The following is a 17,842-nucleotide window of genomic DNA, read 5'->3' on the forward strand; positions in this document are numbered from 1 at the left end:
TGTTCCTTCCATTTTATAGTCCAGTGAGAACTTTTTATTAGGACTTTATATCTCATTTTGTTTTTCATTCTGTTTAGTTCTAATGATTTAGCTTTAATCTTTTTAAAAATGCGTCAGTCTTCTGATTGCATAAAACGATGAAACATCCTTCGATAGTGTCGAAGTGCCGTAGTGCAACTGTTTGCTGTTTACTTCACTAGCCAGTCACGTAGACTCTTACGTAAATGTCAAGAGCAGCTCTGTGATTGGCTGAAGAGAGTGTCAATCAAACATCCTTCATCCAATAGTATCGTTACTCGCTCTCAAACTATGGCGGCCATGTTGTATCCGCGGGGGATTGGAGGCTGCTCGGAACCGAGTCTCTCTTCAGTTGGGAGTACATGGTGAGGATCTCGGGCTTGAACTCGTCTGGGTTTTAAACCATCAGAGATCTACACTCCTCGCCATGAGCCGTCCGTCCTCGACGGGTGGTGCGGCTGGGGGACTCGGAGCTGGTAAAGCAGGAGGAAGTAAGCATGGAGGTTCTGGAGGAACAGCCGCAGCCACAGCCGCCGCAGGGGTCTCTGGCTCTGTCCCGGGCTCTGGTACTGTTCCCGCGGTCGCTGTAACCCTTCCAGCCGTCGCCCTGCCGGGACAGTCAGCTGAACTGACAGCGTTGTTTGAATGCCCAGTGTGTTTCGACTATGTGCTGCCTCCGATATTGCAGTGTCAGGCTGGGCATCTGGTGTGTAACCAGTGTCGGCAAAAGCTCAGCTGTTGTCCAACCTGTCGCGGCCCTCTTACGCCGAGCATAAGGAACTTGGCAATGGAAAAAGTTGCATCTAATCTACCGTTTCCTTGTAAGGTAAGAACAACCCCGAAGCACTGGTGAAATGCATTCACAACTTTCTTAATAACCAATCCAGTTAACTACCTGCCAGGTCGTTTCATTCAGTACTGTATGATGATGGCACACAGGCAGCAGCCATGAGTTTAGAAAGTGTGCTCATATCCTGTAACTGAAGCTCAGATGCCACAGGTGTATTACATCAAGCCAAGAACATGCAGCGCTTCTCCTTCATTCATATTTTCAGTCACCTTTCGCTTATATTTGAAGTGACATATCTAGCTGAAGTGTGTATTTTGTCTGTTAAAATACTTTTATCTACTATTCTTTATTATAGCGTCATATTCAGTTGTTCCTAAATGGATTTCATATCACTAAAATTCAAAATTATATTTTGAGCATCCCTACCAAAACCGTCGTATCAACATTGTCTCAACCAATGGCGTGTGTTTGGGGGCGGGGCTATCTTTTTGTTCAACTAGTGATAAGCAGGGAGGCGGGGAGTGTTTCGGAAACCTGTGTGAGAACATTCATTGTTATTTTTTTGTATTTCCGATTGGTTACGCTAGGGGCGCAGAAATTACACTTTAGCTTTAAAATTTGACATGGGGGGGTCATATAGGATGTGCCCTCATTCACTATTCCCTACATTAGTCCACTAATATAGGCTAGTTCACTTGAGAGAGTGAATGAAAACTAGTGAGTGAATTCGGACATGGAGTGCCTGAATTTTGGGGTTGCCGCTTTCGCATAGTTTGTGCTCCCTGTTTAATAATCATTTGAAACTAAGCAAACTGGCAGCTCCAGTTGTAATGAAAATATTTATCTTGAACTTTGTCATGGAAACTGTTCAAACCTTAGTTAAACAATTTAATAATCGGTTAAAAAATATATATACTTGTATGATATTACGCTGTGGCCACATTGAGCCAGCAGTTTGGAAAATGGATGGATTGATGATTCAGTCGAAGGCGTCATCTTCTGGTCTGACTTGAATATCTATTTGGCACACGACTCTCACAGACAGTGCATTATTCTCCAGTCGTTGAGTGGATATTAGTTGTACACTCGTTATTGCGGTGCATTGTGGGATTGAATGAGTGCACTCAATAATGTCCACTATGGTTTCGGACACCACTACAAATGGCTGTTCCTTCAAATACTGCCAAATTTAAGGGTATATAGGGGGCGATTTCAGACTTAGTTTCTTGACTGAAGTGTCCAAATGAACCAAAATTAATCAAAAACATTTTCAAACTTTTTTGCAAACCTAGCAGTCCCACCAAGATGTCCTGAATCTCCTTTCTGTTTCTTTTTTTTTTCTTTTTGCTGATTTTGTCATCAAACTACTGACCAATAACTGGTGTTATTTCCAGAATTCTGTGGAAAATTTGAGCTGTTTTATAATTCAGATACCACCACATTTACTATATTTATGACACTAGATGTAGTCATACAGCCCTGAAAAATAACAATCATTTAGTCTTTCATAATGGCAAATTATGGAGGATCGCAAAAACAGCTACATGTTGTTGATTTTTGAAAAACTGGAGGGCCTGAATTAATCAAACGGGTGATTTGTTTGCGATTCCGTATCTAGTTCTGATTCTACAACATACAACATATGTGATTATTGAAACATTATCAGGGATCATTTGAACATGATCAGACAAGGATCAGTCATATTTTACTAGGGTAATTACTGGAGTAAGTTTGATTGCTTTGTTTAAACATAAGAAGTCTTATTAAAACCGTGACTTGGTTTTGTTTATTTGATGATCAAACTGCACCAGAAAGATCTGAATTCACTATGGATTAGTTCTAGCTCTTGATACAGCATATTAAACCCTAAGATCAGTTCACATTTTTTTTACCACTGCAGCATTGCAGCAGTGTGTTGTAACTTTTTAGGCAGTTTGAGCTTAAAGTTTTCTTTTGACTGACCTGAAACTACTTGATTAGATCATCAGTACATTAAAGTTGTATTCTCTATGTTATCACTGGTTGAAAGTTGATCACTACTCTTGTTCCCTGGGGTAATGTTTCCTCCTTACAGTGGCTATAATCAGGACATGGCAACTGGTACGTGATGTAGTGCACTTTAGAGTCTGTGATAGTGATACAAGCCATCAGTAAAGGAAAGTAGGCCTAAGCCTCAACATTTGTGGTGAAAGTAAAGCTTTCTCCACTGTTGTTTCAGCAAAGGGCTTTGTCAGTTAGTTGTTCAATGCTCTGTACTAACAGAGCATATATATGAAAGAAACCTCTGTTGTTGTGAACTCTTTCTGGCATTTTTATTGCAATCTATTAATTTTACTACAGTTTTCTCTCTTTGGCTCTTGGAATAAATAATAAATATTTTTTATTGCAGTTTGGGGGTCAATAAATTGTATTTTTGGACTGGGGAGGACATTGTACGGAAGAGGATTCGGGCCAAGCAATAATAAAAAAATAAAACTATCTCGAGATTAAAGTCATTGTAATGCAAAATTAAACTCGTTAAATTTCGAGAGAAAAAAAACTCGAAATACAATCTTGAGAATAAACTCATTAAATATCGAGAATAAAGTCGTTGTGTTTAGAGAAAAAACTCGTTAAATTTCGAGAAAAAAGTCAAAATAATCGTGAGAATGAACGCGTTAAATTTTGAGATCGATTTGAGGCCACATTCATCCTAACATCCTAAAGTTGATAGTATTTCTTTGTTACTGAAAGAAAGTCTAAAATATAGCTCGACTAAGTGATCCAACTCTGCCATGTCCACTATCAGTAGGCTATGCAATGAACACTGATCGAATGCATTATTCTCTACATTTTATTTCGACTTTTTTTCTCGAAACACAACAACTTCATTCTAGAAATGTAATGAGTTTATTCTCAAGATTGTATTTCGACTTTTTTTCGTCGAAATTTAACGAGTTTAATTTTGCATTATAATGACTTTAATCTCGAGATGGTTTTATTTTTTTATTATTGCTTGGCCCTAATCCTCTTCCGTAACATTGAGACCTGAAAGTTATATAGTATATTTTCCATAGTACTTTTTTATTTCAAGTGGTCAAGGAAATATGTTTCTCATAAATTTGCCTTTTTTTAAGATGCTTTTTGAGGTATGACTATATGACTTTCTTCTGCGGAAGACAAAAGAAGATATTTTGAAGAGTTTGGTTACCATGCGCTTGCTTTTTATGAACAAAAAAAATTCTCAAAAAAGCTTCCTTTGTGTTCTCCATAGGCTAATAAAAGTCATACAGGTTTAGAACGGCATGAGGGTGAGTAGATGACAGAATTTGATTTTTGGGTAAAAATAATACGATTAAAAAAATGTAAAGTCAAAATAAATAAGGTACTATAAGCTAAATAATAAGGTACTGTTTTATATATTTAGGTACTGTTTTTAATATTTCATGGCTATCTTTGCATTGATGCATGCTGTTCTAAATGAAAACAAATAAAAATTGGCCATTTTAATAAGCGTGGCTGCTTTGTATACAGGGGTTACCAGGGTAAACATTATATTTCTGCTGTTCCATAAGTGCCACATATGGCAATTCAATTTCATTTTAATTCAGCCCACAGCAAATATTGACTAGGCTAGTCAGTGTTACTGTTGTTACAATGTGTTCGGCCATACACTGATGACATTACTTGGTCACCGTGGCACTGCCCCCACTGTCATGTATCTTTTTTTTATAGAAATAAAAACTATGTAGTTCAATTGGACAACAGATGCTACATTTATAAACTAAAAGTGTCTGCTGTGTTTCATAGCACAGTGCAGCATGAGTCAGATTTAACTCATCATGTGATGAGACTATGGAGAGGTAACTGACTGGACGATGGCGCCATGGTGGAGGATTTGGTGGGTAACACATCCTGAGCATAACTGACAAATAAATAAATGTAGAATGTGCAGTCAATACTGGCGCTGTTAATTTTATATTGTTTATTTTGGGTTTTGTTTTATTTTTTAGCTAATGAATCTCACCATTGCATACAACACTTGAGACTCTGGCTTCTTTGACACTTGCTAAGAAATAAGTAGGGGAGAGAAAATAGTGTCAAGTTCAATAGTACTATAAATAAGCTTTAACAACACAACTAATACCTTAACCTGTTTACTTGCATCCCCATTTGGAACCCAAATCCAAGAAATGGCATATCCCCTTGTGTTACGCAGCACGTTTGAGCTTCTGCAAGAACCAATGAGGTTCATTCTCGTGTTATTGAATACGTACAGGTCTTAAGAAAGGTCTTAAACGCCATACATTTAATTTCAAAAACCCTGCAGATACCCTTTTCCACATTCCTAAAAATGATTTATTTGGTTTATAAGAAACATGCGCCTTGGGAGAAGTGGAAAAGGAAACGGAAGGCTTGGATCTCAGTCGTAGTGTCCCGTCAGATGTCTTAGCAGCACACCTCATGATGTAGGATGTCCGTTTGAAGCTCGGCCCAGAGAGTCTGGCAGGAAGAGAGCAGTTCCTCAGAGCTGTCACTGAGATGAGATGCTTTCCTCACACACCAGGCCCTGTGTCCGGCTGGCATTCGTAGCCAGATTAGACATGGATACGCTTAGTCCCCTAAGGCTTGGGCATTTATTTTGCCATGTGAATCTATTTTCAGACTGTTCTGCGGGTTTGTTAAGACACAAGCTGATGTCCCTATGAATAGTGGCGGGTGCAAAGCGAATTAGAGGTTTGTAATGATCCTCATCAAACCCTGTTTAGGAGAGCACCACAGTGTGGCGAACACTGGTGCACCACTGCGCATGCGTCTCAAGGATTGCAGCACTGAGTGAAATACTCGTCCAAGCATCTGTGTACATGACACAAAAGGCTCTGCTGCCCTTGCAAATCAGTTTGTGCATGCTTTTGATTCTTATATTCTTGTTTACAAGATTTATTCTCACATAATTCTTAGCAAAAATCTTCATCGTTACCATACTTTACCCTAGAGAATGTGGACAACATCAGGCAGTCATTTTGATATTTTTGGTATTGTTCTATAAGTTTCCTCTTGGCTGGCTGTTGTCAGCATAGATATACGTAGACGCCACACTCCATCAGCTCAGACACGTCTGTGCTCTTGTCATCTTGCAACGGTCAGCGTATCATCACTTACAGTAAGAAATAAGAATCAATGTTCCCACAACATGCAGCTTCTGGTTGTGAAACCGTCGAGATTTAAAATCCCGAAGAAATGGGATAACATTTTATAGGTGAGAATTAGTTGGGTTGTGTTTTTGTATTAACTCAAATTACATGTTTTTATTTTGGTACTTTTACTGTGTTAACGTTTTAATGTCTTGTCAGCTGGCGCTTTCGTCTTGTTGCATTGTGTTAGTTTAGCTAAATCATCTGCTGAAATCTATTTCTTATATAGATATTCATAAATGCGTCTACCTACGGTTGCAGACGCTCAGTCAACTGGCTCTGGAAAGTTCACGGATCGCTCCAATATGGCGGAATAAATAACTGGGAATTATTCATATGAAACTTACAAAAAATGTAATGTAGTAAATATTAAAATACTGTCAAATATTTCTTTAGAAAGTCTTATATAATCAATATATATATATATATATATATATATATATATATATATATATATATATATATATATATATATATGTGTGTGTGTATGTGTATATATATATATATATATATATATATATATATTAGGGGTGGGCCGTTATCGGCGTTAACGTGCTGCGTTAACGTGAGACTCTTATCGGGCGATAAAAAAAATATCGCCGTTAATCTATTCTCAAAGTTGGGTTGGGATCATAAAATAGCTTTTTCGAATATCGTTATATTTTTGCGCAAATTTTTTATGGGCATGAGCGATGCTCAATCACTCTTTTGGGTCGATTCTGTTCAAAGACTTCATCAAACAAGTTGGCAGTTCTGTCTAAATCGGTTCGTGAATCAGTTCAGTTCAGTCCTCGCGCACTGAATCACTGAAGCGCGTTCAATCACACTCGACTCGGAGTCGTAACAGGAAGATTTAAAAACATCAAGAGCTACAGTTTAGTCTAGTGAAAGCAAATCTGCAAATGCATCATATTTTTTGCCAGCGATGAAGATCTTTATTAGTTGAACATCTTCGTAAGCTGTCTGTGAATGAATGATTCCACAGGACGATACATTCGATTTAATTTCATTCAGATACATTTTACAACCAAACAGATTATTACGCCACGATAGCACTACTAAAAAGTATGACATTATCCGTTGGACATATACATTAATTTATAGGCTACCAAATAAATAAGCTACCATTGTGTACAGTTTATGAAATGAACACCCGCCATCCCGCGGTAATGTGTGTGCATTGCGCAGGGGGCATTGTTTTTTTTCTTCTTCCAATCAGCCTAAGTTACTATGTTTAAAAAAAACGACGAAAACATGTTACTTGTTCAATTAATAAACAGTTTGTTTGATGACAAATCGCTAAAGATGAAATTGGCCTCCCTTTCTGTCATTGTAATTGTGCGTTTTATTTATTTATTTTATTTTATATATTTTTTTGAACGATATTCGACTTTTGCTCCTCTATTGTCGAATGGCATTTTTGGCAGAAGTTCACATCCCTACGCGAGGCGACCTATTCTCAAAGACTTACTTTTAGTCATTATTTGGGTAGCACACTTTTTTTCTGAATGCCTTCGGCAGAATTCAAATGAGCCATTTTAATCTAGATTAATTCCAAGATTCCAGTGAGATTAATCTAGATTAAAAAAATTAATCTATGCCCACCTCTAATATACATATACATATATATATATATATATATATATATATATATATATTATGAGCAATGAACAAATATTGCAATATTATGGAATTCATGTTTTTATCATTCAGATATGTAAATCAACATGTATAAACTGATATTAGTCAATTAATTGGGAGGAGATAATCGAATCGAAATCGAATCGGACTGGAGAAATGATTCGTAAGATAAATCGATGCATCGAAAAAATAATCGTTAGATTAATCGTTTAAAAAATAATCATTTATCCCAGCCCTAATATATAATATATATACAGTATACACACAAACACACACACTAAATTTGAATATATATATATATATATATATATATATATATATATATATATATATATATATATATATATATATATATATATATATATATATATATATATATATTGTTGTTAAGCAATCTGTATAATACTGATCTCTATATCTACACAGATATAGATATTTTGTGATATTTGTTTCAGTACCATAGTACATATAGTTTGAAAAAACATATATTGTTTTTGTGGCACATGTTTTGGCTACATAACTCTTTCTTCTTTTTTTCTCAAATATAGGCACACAAACCCAAACATGCCGCTGATCATAAAACATATAGACAAATATTTCACATGCATTATTATACAAAATGCACACACACACACACACACACACATTCATGCACAGAGATCTCCAGGCACTCAGTGTCAATTAAGTAAAGAAATGGAAGGATTAATGAGGAATCTGCAGTTTTCACACATGAGCTGTGCTGAGAGGTGGATCAAAAGGCCGTTTTAGCGCACCGCGTTTCCTCCCCCTACTGTAAGAGCTGCGGCCCCTTCATCATATCATTGGAGGAATGAATGTGAGCGGCCCGTAATTAATTTCACAGATGAGTTGCTCAGGGGGTAAGTCGCTCGCCCCTCTGCAGCTGCATGTGTGTGTTTGCAGGGATGTTGAGAAGGGACACGGTCAGCATATTGACGTGTGAACTTCAGAGGGCAAAGAATGACAGAAATGAAAGACTGATTTTGTGTATATCTGGAGGCCGAACGCAGAAAGGATGACTGAAGTGTTAGGTTAACGTAGAGTGCTTTTAATGGCAATCTGTACATTCATTCGCCAGAGGTAATGTAGGACTCTTTGTACTTCTAGGATACGTGTGGTCGATAAAGTAAAATTGTTGTTTGTCGACATTTCCTGCACTATAACACCTGTTTCTGCACAAGTTCACATTAGCAGAGATTCTGATACTGAGCAATTTGTTTTTTTTGCCACTGTAGAGAGAACAAGTCACGTTCCCAGTGAAATGCTCTCAGACAGCAAATGCAGTGAGTTTGCTTCCTCCTCCTCCTCTAAGAAAATCAATAATATCATAAAGGCGATCAGCACATCCTTGAGTTGCGCTGAGGTCAGACAGATCAGACCGCAACCTCAGAAAGTAGTTACTAATTACTCTGATTTCGAAGCAATCGATGGCAACATTTTGGAAGAAACAGTACAGCACCTTAAAACATCAACCTGCGCCCTTGACACACTTCCCACATCTTTTTCAAAAGTGTGTTAAACTGTTTAGAAGCAGATCTCCTAGAAGTGGTAAACGCCTCACTTCTTTTTGGGATTTTTCGAAAGTCCCTTAAAACTGCAGTTGTCAAGCCCCTCCTGGAAAAGAGCAATCTGGATAACACTGATCTCTGTTTTTTGAGGGGGGGGGGGGGGGGGGGGGGGGGTATAGAAATTGGCATCAATTATATGCATTTATTCATTTTTTGGAAGTGCCATGATATAATATATGCATAAATAACACAATTATACAGCACAGCAATATGGAAAGAGCAGAAAGAATGCAAAGTTAGCTGTTTTAGCTCTATTTCAATGAACGCAACTTCCTCTGAAATATTTAAGGAATATATTTGTCTCAAGATGCACACCAGTAATGTTTTTTTCTAGAGCACGATTATAAAAGCTACTTAAACGTCCTAATTAAACTAAGGCCTAATGCTGGCTTAATCTATGCCCTGTTTGTGAAACCAGGCCTTAAGTGTTAAACAGTTTTGTTATTTTACTCAAGTACACAAATCAAATACTTGAGTAAAACTACAGATACCCTAATCAAATATTACTCAGTTAAAAGTATTAAGTACTACTTTTCCATTTTACATGAATAAAAGACAAAAAAATACTTTATTTTAAATGTACTTGTGTATAGAAGTACTGATCGATTAACCATTTTTTAAATTTATACTAACCAGCACTTGTCATACTTGTGATTAGTAGGGGTGTGTGATATTAAAACGTGACGATATTTGAGGTGATTCATTATTTGCACTGCAGGTTTTAGAGTGAATCACAGCACTGTTTACTAGAGATGCTCCCATCAGCATTTTTGGGGCCGATCACCGATCACCAAAATCATGATCTGCCGATCACAGAATGGCAGGGGAATGGGAATCTTTTATCTATAATCTAGCAGAGTTTGCACTATTTGTCGAAATGTGTTTATTTAATTGTATTTAGAAAATGAGATGTCTTAAGGCTACTGTAGGCCAGCTTTCCCAAATAAGGCAGAGTAACATTAAATTATTCCAAACAAAGGGGGGTCAGGCAGACCAACACACATCAGATCAGCCTAATGGGAGGGGATCAAGTTACACTTAGGCATATTTGGAAATTGTAGCCTCTTAATACACCCACTACATTTACTAATTGGCAACAAAATGTACAACTTACACCAAAACTGGCTACTGATAAAAGGACAAAACTATGGCAAGTTTTTTTCTGTTATTATTATGAACGTCTGATGTAGTTGAGCAGAATGCTCTTTTATGAAGTTACTTCATTGAGAACATATTTAATGAGATTATGCCTGAAAAGGTTTTGGATTTTTTATCATATGTTCATTTAAAAATATATATTGTATAAAATTACTTCTTGTTTTGTTTTATTGTATTTATATGATATTTGTATTTTTATAATTGAATTTTTGCCATGAAAATAAATTTGAATGCTGACATGGCATTAAATAAAATAATCTGAATCTGAATCTGATGTAGTTGAGGAACAAACTACGTCAGATCAAAAAAAATAAAATACCACCACCACTTTTGAAACATCTCGCGGCACGAATGTACCAATACAAATAAATAAAAACATCTCCAGTTAACTCAGAGCATTCATTTTGTTCATTAGTTAAATAAGAGGCGATCTAGCGCTGAAATGTTTTTTTTTTTTTTTTATCAAGTGATCAAAGTGCTCGTTGCCGCAGCGATCAGTGGCGCAGATACCGCGTTCTGTTGTGGCTCGCGCGGTGCACGGTCTTCACTCGGACGAGCGCTTCAATCCGTTGGGAGACTCCCTATTAGTTCCGGTGAAGGGGAACTCATGTTGTAACTGCCAAGCTCCACTCTGCTGTTGTGTGCCCGTGCGCCACGCATGCAGGTGGGAAAAAGTCGCGCGAGTAATTTACGTCACGTGATCGGCTTTTTTGATCGGCGCTTTTGGGGTTCGCCGATCAATCTATTTTTAGCCAATATCGGCCGATCATGATCGGCGTCCGATCAATCGGAGCATCCCTACTGTTTACATGAGTGCTGGTAGCGAGTTTCTTCCATCTCAAAGCAGCTCCGTTCACAGTAAATGCTGCTCCACAAGAACTACTTTTTGTTTAGGTTTCCAATAATGTGGCTTTGGAAATGCATAAAATCTGACGCGCTTTGTGTGTCACAGCAAAGTGTTGCGCTGTTATCATTTATATGCATGGAGCGTGTCTCAGCAGCTTTGTTGAATGTGTTTAAGTATTATGCACTATTTACAAGTTGATTAGGGCTGCAACTAACGATTATTTTGATAATCGATTAATCGGACGATTATTTTTTCGATTAATCGATTAATCGGATAGAAATTAAATTAGATTTTTTTATTATTATAACTAAATAAAACCGTAAATCAGGGTATTTATGTGTAAAAGTGTACTTTAAAAAGTGCAAAAGCCACACATTGAGTTTTACTAATATCAATATTTGCATTGTTTTTAATGATAATTGCTGATGGCAAGTTGACAAACATGATTATTGTTAAAAAAATGATATCCAACATATTATGTTTTAACACAATTTTTGTTAAAACAAATTTACACAGACATGTTGTTCAGATGTGAATATCTGAACTAAAAACAAACTAAAAACATCTAAAATATATAATTAATTTAATTTTTATTTAAAATTAATTATATATAAGGAATATAAGGATAAAGAATATAATATATATTATATATAATATATAAAAGAATATAATATAAGGATAAATTGATTAAATAAATATAGAAAGACTGAAAACAATTGTGTGAACGTAGAGCCGCAGTAGATCGCGTTTGAAAAACAATTAAAACTTAGTAGACAAATGCTATAAAAAGAGAACGGAATGGAGGTAACGTTACCCAGCAAGCTAACAGGCTTGAGTAAAGGACAGGAGAAATTATGCATTAGTGCACAAGCATTCGCTGAAAACCACTGAGTACAGTGACTAAAAAACAATATTTTACTGCTGCTGTTATTAACTGCCTTTGTATTTAATGCTTCACTTTGTAAACACCGTTTTAATTTAACCTATTTCTGCGGTAGCGCTATTTTAATCCATCACTTACGTTGCGAGCGAACTGATTGCACAACCTGATGCTCGAGACAAAATACAGACATCCCGGAAGTCCCGGGAGTCTCCCGCATATTGATTGCGGCTCCCTGATGTCCGCGAATTAGTTCAAACTCCCGAAATCTAGAGCGCGCAAGCAAGAGCGCGCATGCAGACAGAAGAGACTGCTCCAAACCGTGTAGCGCGCGCGCTCGGCAGAGCGCCTGAGGGAGAGAGACCTTGCGTGTGTGTGTGCGTACCAGTAAACGCTCCCCGTGACGTAAGCAGACCAACTAATCGATAATGACATTCGTTGACAACGATTTTCATAATCGATTATAATCGATTTTATCGATTAGTTGTTGCAGCCCTAGGTGATGTGACCTACCAGTGTCAGTTGCGTCGCTTCACTGCCATTCATAAATCCTCTCCTGTGGCCTCATGGGATAGCAAAGTGTCTATCATATGCACACTTCAGTAGTGAGTCATCTGGGTACTTTTTGCCTACTCTTATATAAGTATTGTAAACTGAGTTTGGGTTGCTTATAACATTCATCCGGGATTGCAACGTGCTTCATTTTTAACGTAAATCCTTTATAAACCTAAGCCAACACAGGAGAAAACATCAATATGTTTCTAAACATGCAAACTGTAGGCCGTCACGATTTCGAAAGTTTAACCCCTCGCTCGAGTTTGCATGCATTGATGTCCACATGTTCTTGTCCAAGAAATTACAGTGGCTGTATCATTTCCATCGTAAAACAAGTGGCCAAATATTAAAGATTAAGTGGACATTTGAATGAAATGTTTGGCCTATATTAAACAAGGATTTGATCTGCTGTAAAGTGAAACAACACCAGGCCGTTGATGCCCACTGCAGGCATTTGTTATTATACATAATGTATAGGAGTTGATTGTTTATATTATGTATGTTACATTTTGTATTTTTAACCATGTTGTTCAATAAAACTATACGATTACTTGCTTTTGATACTTTATTTGAACCAATTATTATTGTCTCATTGTTATTATATAGCCTCATTTACTAGGCTATTGTTGTTCACTTAAGTCTATTTTTATTACCACAATTAAAAATACTGTGTGTGGTGTTAACACGACAGCAGACATCGTTGCATGAACAGGCATTGGAGATTAATATTTTGTAAATAAAGTGGTAAATTATGTTTTTTGCGGAAAAAAACACTCTCGTCGCTTCATAAAACTGAGGTTAAACCACTGGAGTCACGCGGATTACATTACATTTATGATGACTTTACTTACTTTTCTAGGGCTTGAAAGTGCCTGTCAATGGAGGGACAGAAAGCTCTTAGATTTCATTAAAAAGATTAAAAAGAGTGAAAGTCTTGCGGATCTGATAATTAATGACAGAATTTTCATTTTTGGGTGAACTATCCCTTTAAGTCATACAGTAACAAAGTAAAAATAGTTTACTCACCACATGTCTTCTATAAGAACACCTTTTCAATGTTATTGCTGTTAATATCAGTATATTTTCATCTGCAGCCCACACTCAATTTCTAAGCTTTACTGTCAAACATTTCCTGGAACAAAATATGCAAAATATGACTGCATTATAGGCTAGTATCATCCCTTTTTTTGGTTTCAGTCTTCCCAAAACAGCCATGTTAGTCTTGAGACCTTATACAGTAGCTAGCTAGCGCATGTTCTAGTAGCATGTTTTGTTTTGTTTTTTGTTATGTGGTTGCCGTTTCAGGCATTTACCTGCTCCACTTACAACAAAGTAATAGCACATTCCCGTAAGCACAGCAGTTACATTTCTGTGCAGCTCTTTATTATATGAACAGAATTGCTTTTCATCACGCGCTGAGCAATATCATCCTCAGCTTGTACTTCAAATTGGATTATCTGATGCAGTGGAATGCATTGCACCCAAGCTCATTCTTCCTCCCGCTCTCTCACTGTACAATGTGAGGACGCCTATGGAAAACAGTATTGACCTTTGGTGCCATGTCAGCAGCATTTTGTATCTGCCCCGTGGGCACACTGATGCGTCACTCCTCACTTCTTCTGCACATTAATGATGGACGCAGCGATCCTTGACCGCATTCTGCTCGGCCTGTTTAATGATGCGACATCTGCCTTGCGAACGATTCTGCTCGAAGCGCGCAACCTTCCAGTGGCTCTCTAGCGATCATGGCTCACTGCCCACAAGGAAAATGGCCCATCGTGGAATCCAGACAGGGTAATGGAATACAACGATCCACACAAAAAGCAATTAATCATTTAAAAGTTAATTGAGCTTTGTGACAACTTTTAAAGGAAACCTTTGTGAAAAAGCACACTTTGGCATGCCTTTAAAAAGAATACTTATTACGGAAATAAGAATATACTTAAGTTTTCGGACATCTAATTGCATATCATTTACAAATAAATGGAATTGCATTCTAGTTGAAACTTATGATAAATAAAATAAGTTGAACTTAAAGGGACATTGAGTAGGAATTTCTCCCATCTAGCGGTGAAATTGTATTTTGCATTCAAACGAATTGTGCTCTCCAGCGCCTCGCATTTTGAAATGCGTGTTGCATCTACGGTAGCTGTTATGTACCAAAAAGCTATGACAGGATGTCTTCTAATAGCACGTCGAGTTTTCCTTCGAGTGAACAGGTTTGTTATTTCAAACAAACTGCAATTTGACACAACGAACAAACAAATGTTATTACAGTATGAATAATAACAGTGCAATGCAGCCTTTTAAACTTGCCGGGGCCATGAAGCGCCTCTCACTGCTCTGCTCCTCCGTTTCTGCTGCTTTCAGTTACCAGCGTCAAACTGACTCTGAACGAAAACTCGTTGTGAAAACGCGTTGGTCTAGTACTTTTTGACCCTCTCTGCTATTATAGTTTTTCAAGATGGCGGAACGACATGGAAGCCTCCGTGGATCTACCCGTCACATGTATATAAAGATAATAAATTCTTCGTTTAAGAGGATAAGTCAGATAATTGGCAGAGGTATTTGTACACAATTAAGGACATATTTATGAATAAAGATATTGATTTTAGATAATAAAATACCTAAAAAACTACACATAGTCCCTTTAAGTGTGTTTTTTTTTCTCGAGTATGGTTTAAGTACTTTTTTATATGTAATTTCATAATTCTATTGTCTGTTGAAATACGGTTAAAGTGTACTGCTGAATGTACAAGCATTTATGGTAAACAAAAATATACTTTAGTGTAATTTCTATTAAAAGGTTTTGTCATAAATTTGTATTTACACATTCGTAAAGAGAGTTGCAATTTAGTACATTTAGAATATATTGACTAAATGTAGTGCTAACACAATACAGTTAAAATAATCTAGTTCTTAAGTATGTTAGTCACATCAAAATAAGTGTACTTTAAATTATGACAAAGTTATTAAAACAACGATTTAAATTATTTAAAATGTGTAATTAATAATAATAATAATGTAGGCCAATTATTATTGTCATCTCATGTTGTTCTAAACCCCCTCCATACAATGAAAAGTCAACAGGGAGGTCGGAGACCATTGTTATTTTGGACTTAATTGACTTTCATTGTGTGGGAAAAATGAATGAAACATTTAATAGCAGAATTCAGTCAGTCATATGGTTTTGAAACCACATGAGGGTGAGTAAATATTAGCAGAATTTTTATTTTTGGGTGAACTCTTTGTCAAACATTGTGATTTGATTTTTCGCCATTTGGAAATGGTTTCAACAATGGTTTCTTATTTGAAAGAAAGCTTCTGAACTGTAGAGTTAAATATGCATCTGGACGGTTTGCTGAATTTTATTGAGTTTAACCTTCGTCCCTCATCGCTTAAGCTTGTTTAATGTCCATTATAGCGCAGTCAATGAGCTCTTTAGCCAGCCGTAATCAATCCCTTACTGGGTGACCTTTCCTCATCCCATTAAACTAGCGAGCACTTAGCTTATTTAACTCATCCATGGATTTAAGGTAAGTGAGGGCCCACCAATCCACTTTGTAAATATATAGCTTAATATATTCCCTCCCCAGATTAGTTCCTCTATGTGAATATGGTTAAAGGAAGTCAGGCGAGATTAATGGGATGGCTCAATTGTCTCTGTTTCAATCATCTTTTCTTTGTAGCCCTTCTTCTACAGCCCGTCTCTGTCCCCATCCAGCTGCTTCCTTAGTAACTTGGACATTCACTTAACGGAGCCTTTTAATAAGGGGCCATTTGGAGCAGCGAGAGCTCTATGAGAGACGGGCAGCTTGGACTATTGTGCCTGAATTGAATGATTCCCAGGAGGCTAAACTGGAGGGGACACCAAGGTTTGTCATACAATGGGGCTCAAATTGAATGAAAGTGCAATTTAACCTTGTTCTACCCAATTAGGATTTGAGGAATAGAAGATATTGATGGTTGGACATGCCACTAGACAGATTTTCAAACCAGTGATTTGTAGGTTTCCTGTCATGGCATGTAATATTTGTTCAGGCTGAGGTGGAATGTTGTACGATTTATTATTAATAAGGACCAAATCAATCAATTTAAAATGATTTCTGAAGGGTCAGGTGACACTCTTTCAAACTATTTAAAATGATTTCTGAAGGATCATGTGACATTTTCACTTGCCCCTTCAAAAAATGTGTCAATGTCCAGTCCTATATACGCATGGTGATGAGCCAAAATATTATGAGCAGTCACATGTGTGTCGTTATTAATGTCTGGATAGGTTAGATGGTAAGTAAACAATTAGTTCTCATAATCAACGTGTTGGATGCAGGAGAAATGAGCAGGAATAAAGATCTAAGGAACTTTGACTAGGGCCAAATTGTTATGGCAAGTCGACTGGGTCAGTCGACAAGGTAACGACAAGGCTTGTGTGTCGCTCCCGGTCAGCAGTGGTGGGACTTTACCAACAGTGGTCTGAGAAGGGACAAACCACAAACTGACGACAGGGTGTCAGGCGGCCAAGGCTCATCGATTCACGAGGGCAACGAAGGCTATCCAGTCAATAGAAAAATCTACTGTGGCACAAGTCACAAAATTTTAATGATGGTTATGGGAAGAATGTGTCACAACACAGTTCATCGCGCACTGCTGCATATGAGGCTTCGTAGCCGCAGACCAATCAAACTGAATATGATGACCCCTGTCTACCATTGAAAAGGCATGTGCGGATTGGAACTGGACCTTGAGGCAGTGGAAAATGCGTAATTTTTTCGATGAGTCCTGTTTTCTTTTACATCACATGGGCAGGTGTGTACGTGTGCGCATTTACCTGTGGAAGTGATGGCACCCGCATGTATTGTGGAACAATGACAAGCCAGCTGAGGGAGTGTGATTCTCTGGGCAATATTCTGCTGGGAAACCATGAGTCCCACCATTCTTGTGGACGTAAATTTGACGTGTTAACTACCTAAACATTGTTGCAGACCAGGTACACCCCTTGGTACACCCCTTCAGGACAATGGTTTTAATGAAGAGTTCAAGCTGTTGCCCCTCTCCAAATTCACCAGATCTCAATCCAATTGAGCATCTGTAGGATGTGCTGGACAAACAAGTTTAATCAACAGCGGCTCCACCTCTAAACCTACAGGACTTGAAGGATCTGCTTCTAACATCTGGGTGCCAGAGACCACAAGA

The 17,842-nt window shown here is 37.5% G+C and overlaps 1 protein-coding gene across 1 annotated transcript in view; it reads left to right on the forward strand.

The window, feature by feature from the left end:
• The first annotated feature begins 294 nt into the window (after window positions 1-294).
• Window positions 295-17,842, forward strand: part of siah2l (seven in absentia homolog 2 (Drosophila)-like) — a 38,408-nt gene continuing 20,860 nt past the window's right edge. The window contains exon 1 of the mRNA XM_077196902.1: window positions 295-844. Coding sequence (XP_077053017.1) covers window positions 446-844 — 399 coding nt within the window. The 5' untranslated portion in view covers window positions 295-445. The remainder of the gene's footprint in view (window positions 845-17,842) is intronic.

This window comes from Siphateles boraxobius, unplaced genomic scaffold, assembly GCF_051911475.1.
Source record: "Siphateles boraxobius isolate OS27281-9 unplaced genomic scaffold, OSU_SipBor_1 11, whole genome shotgun sequence".
NCBI classification, from domain to species: domain Eukaryota; kingdom Metazoa; phylum Chordata; class Actinopteri; order Cypriniformes; family Leuciscidae; genus Siphateles; species Siphateles boraxobius.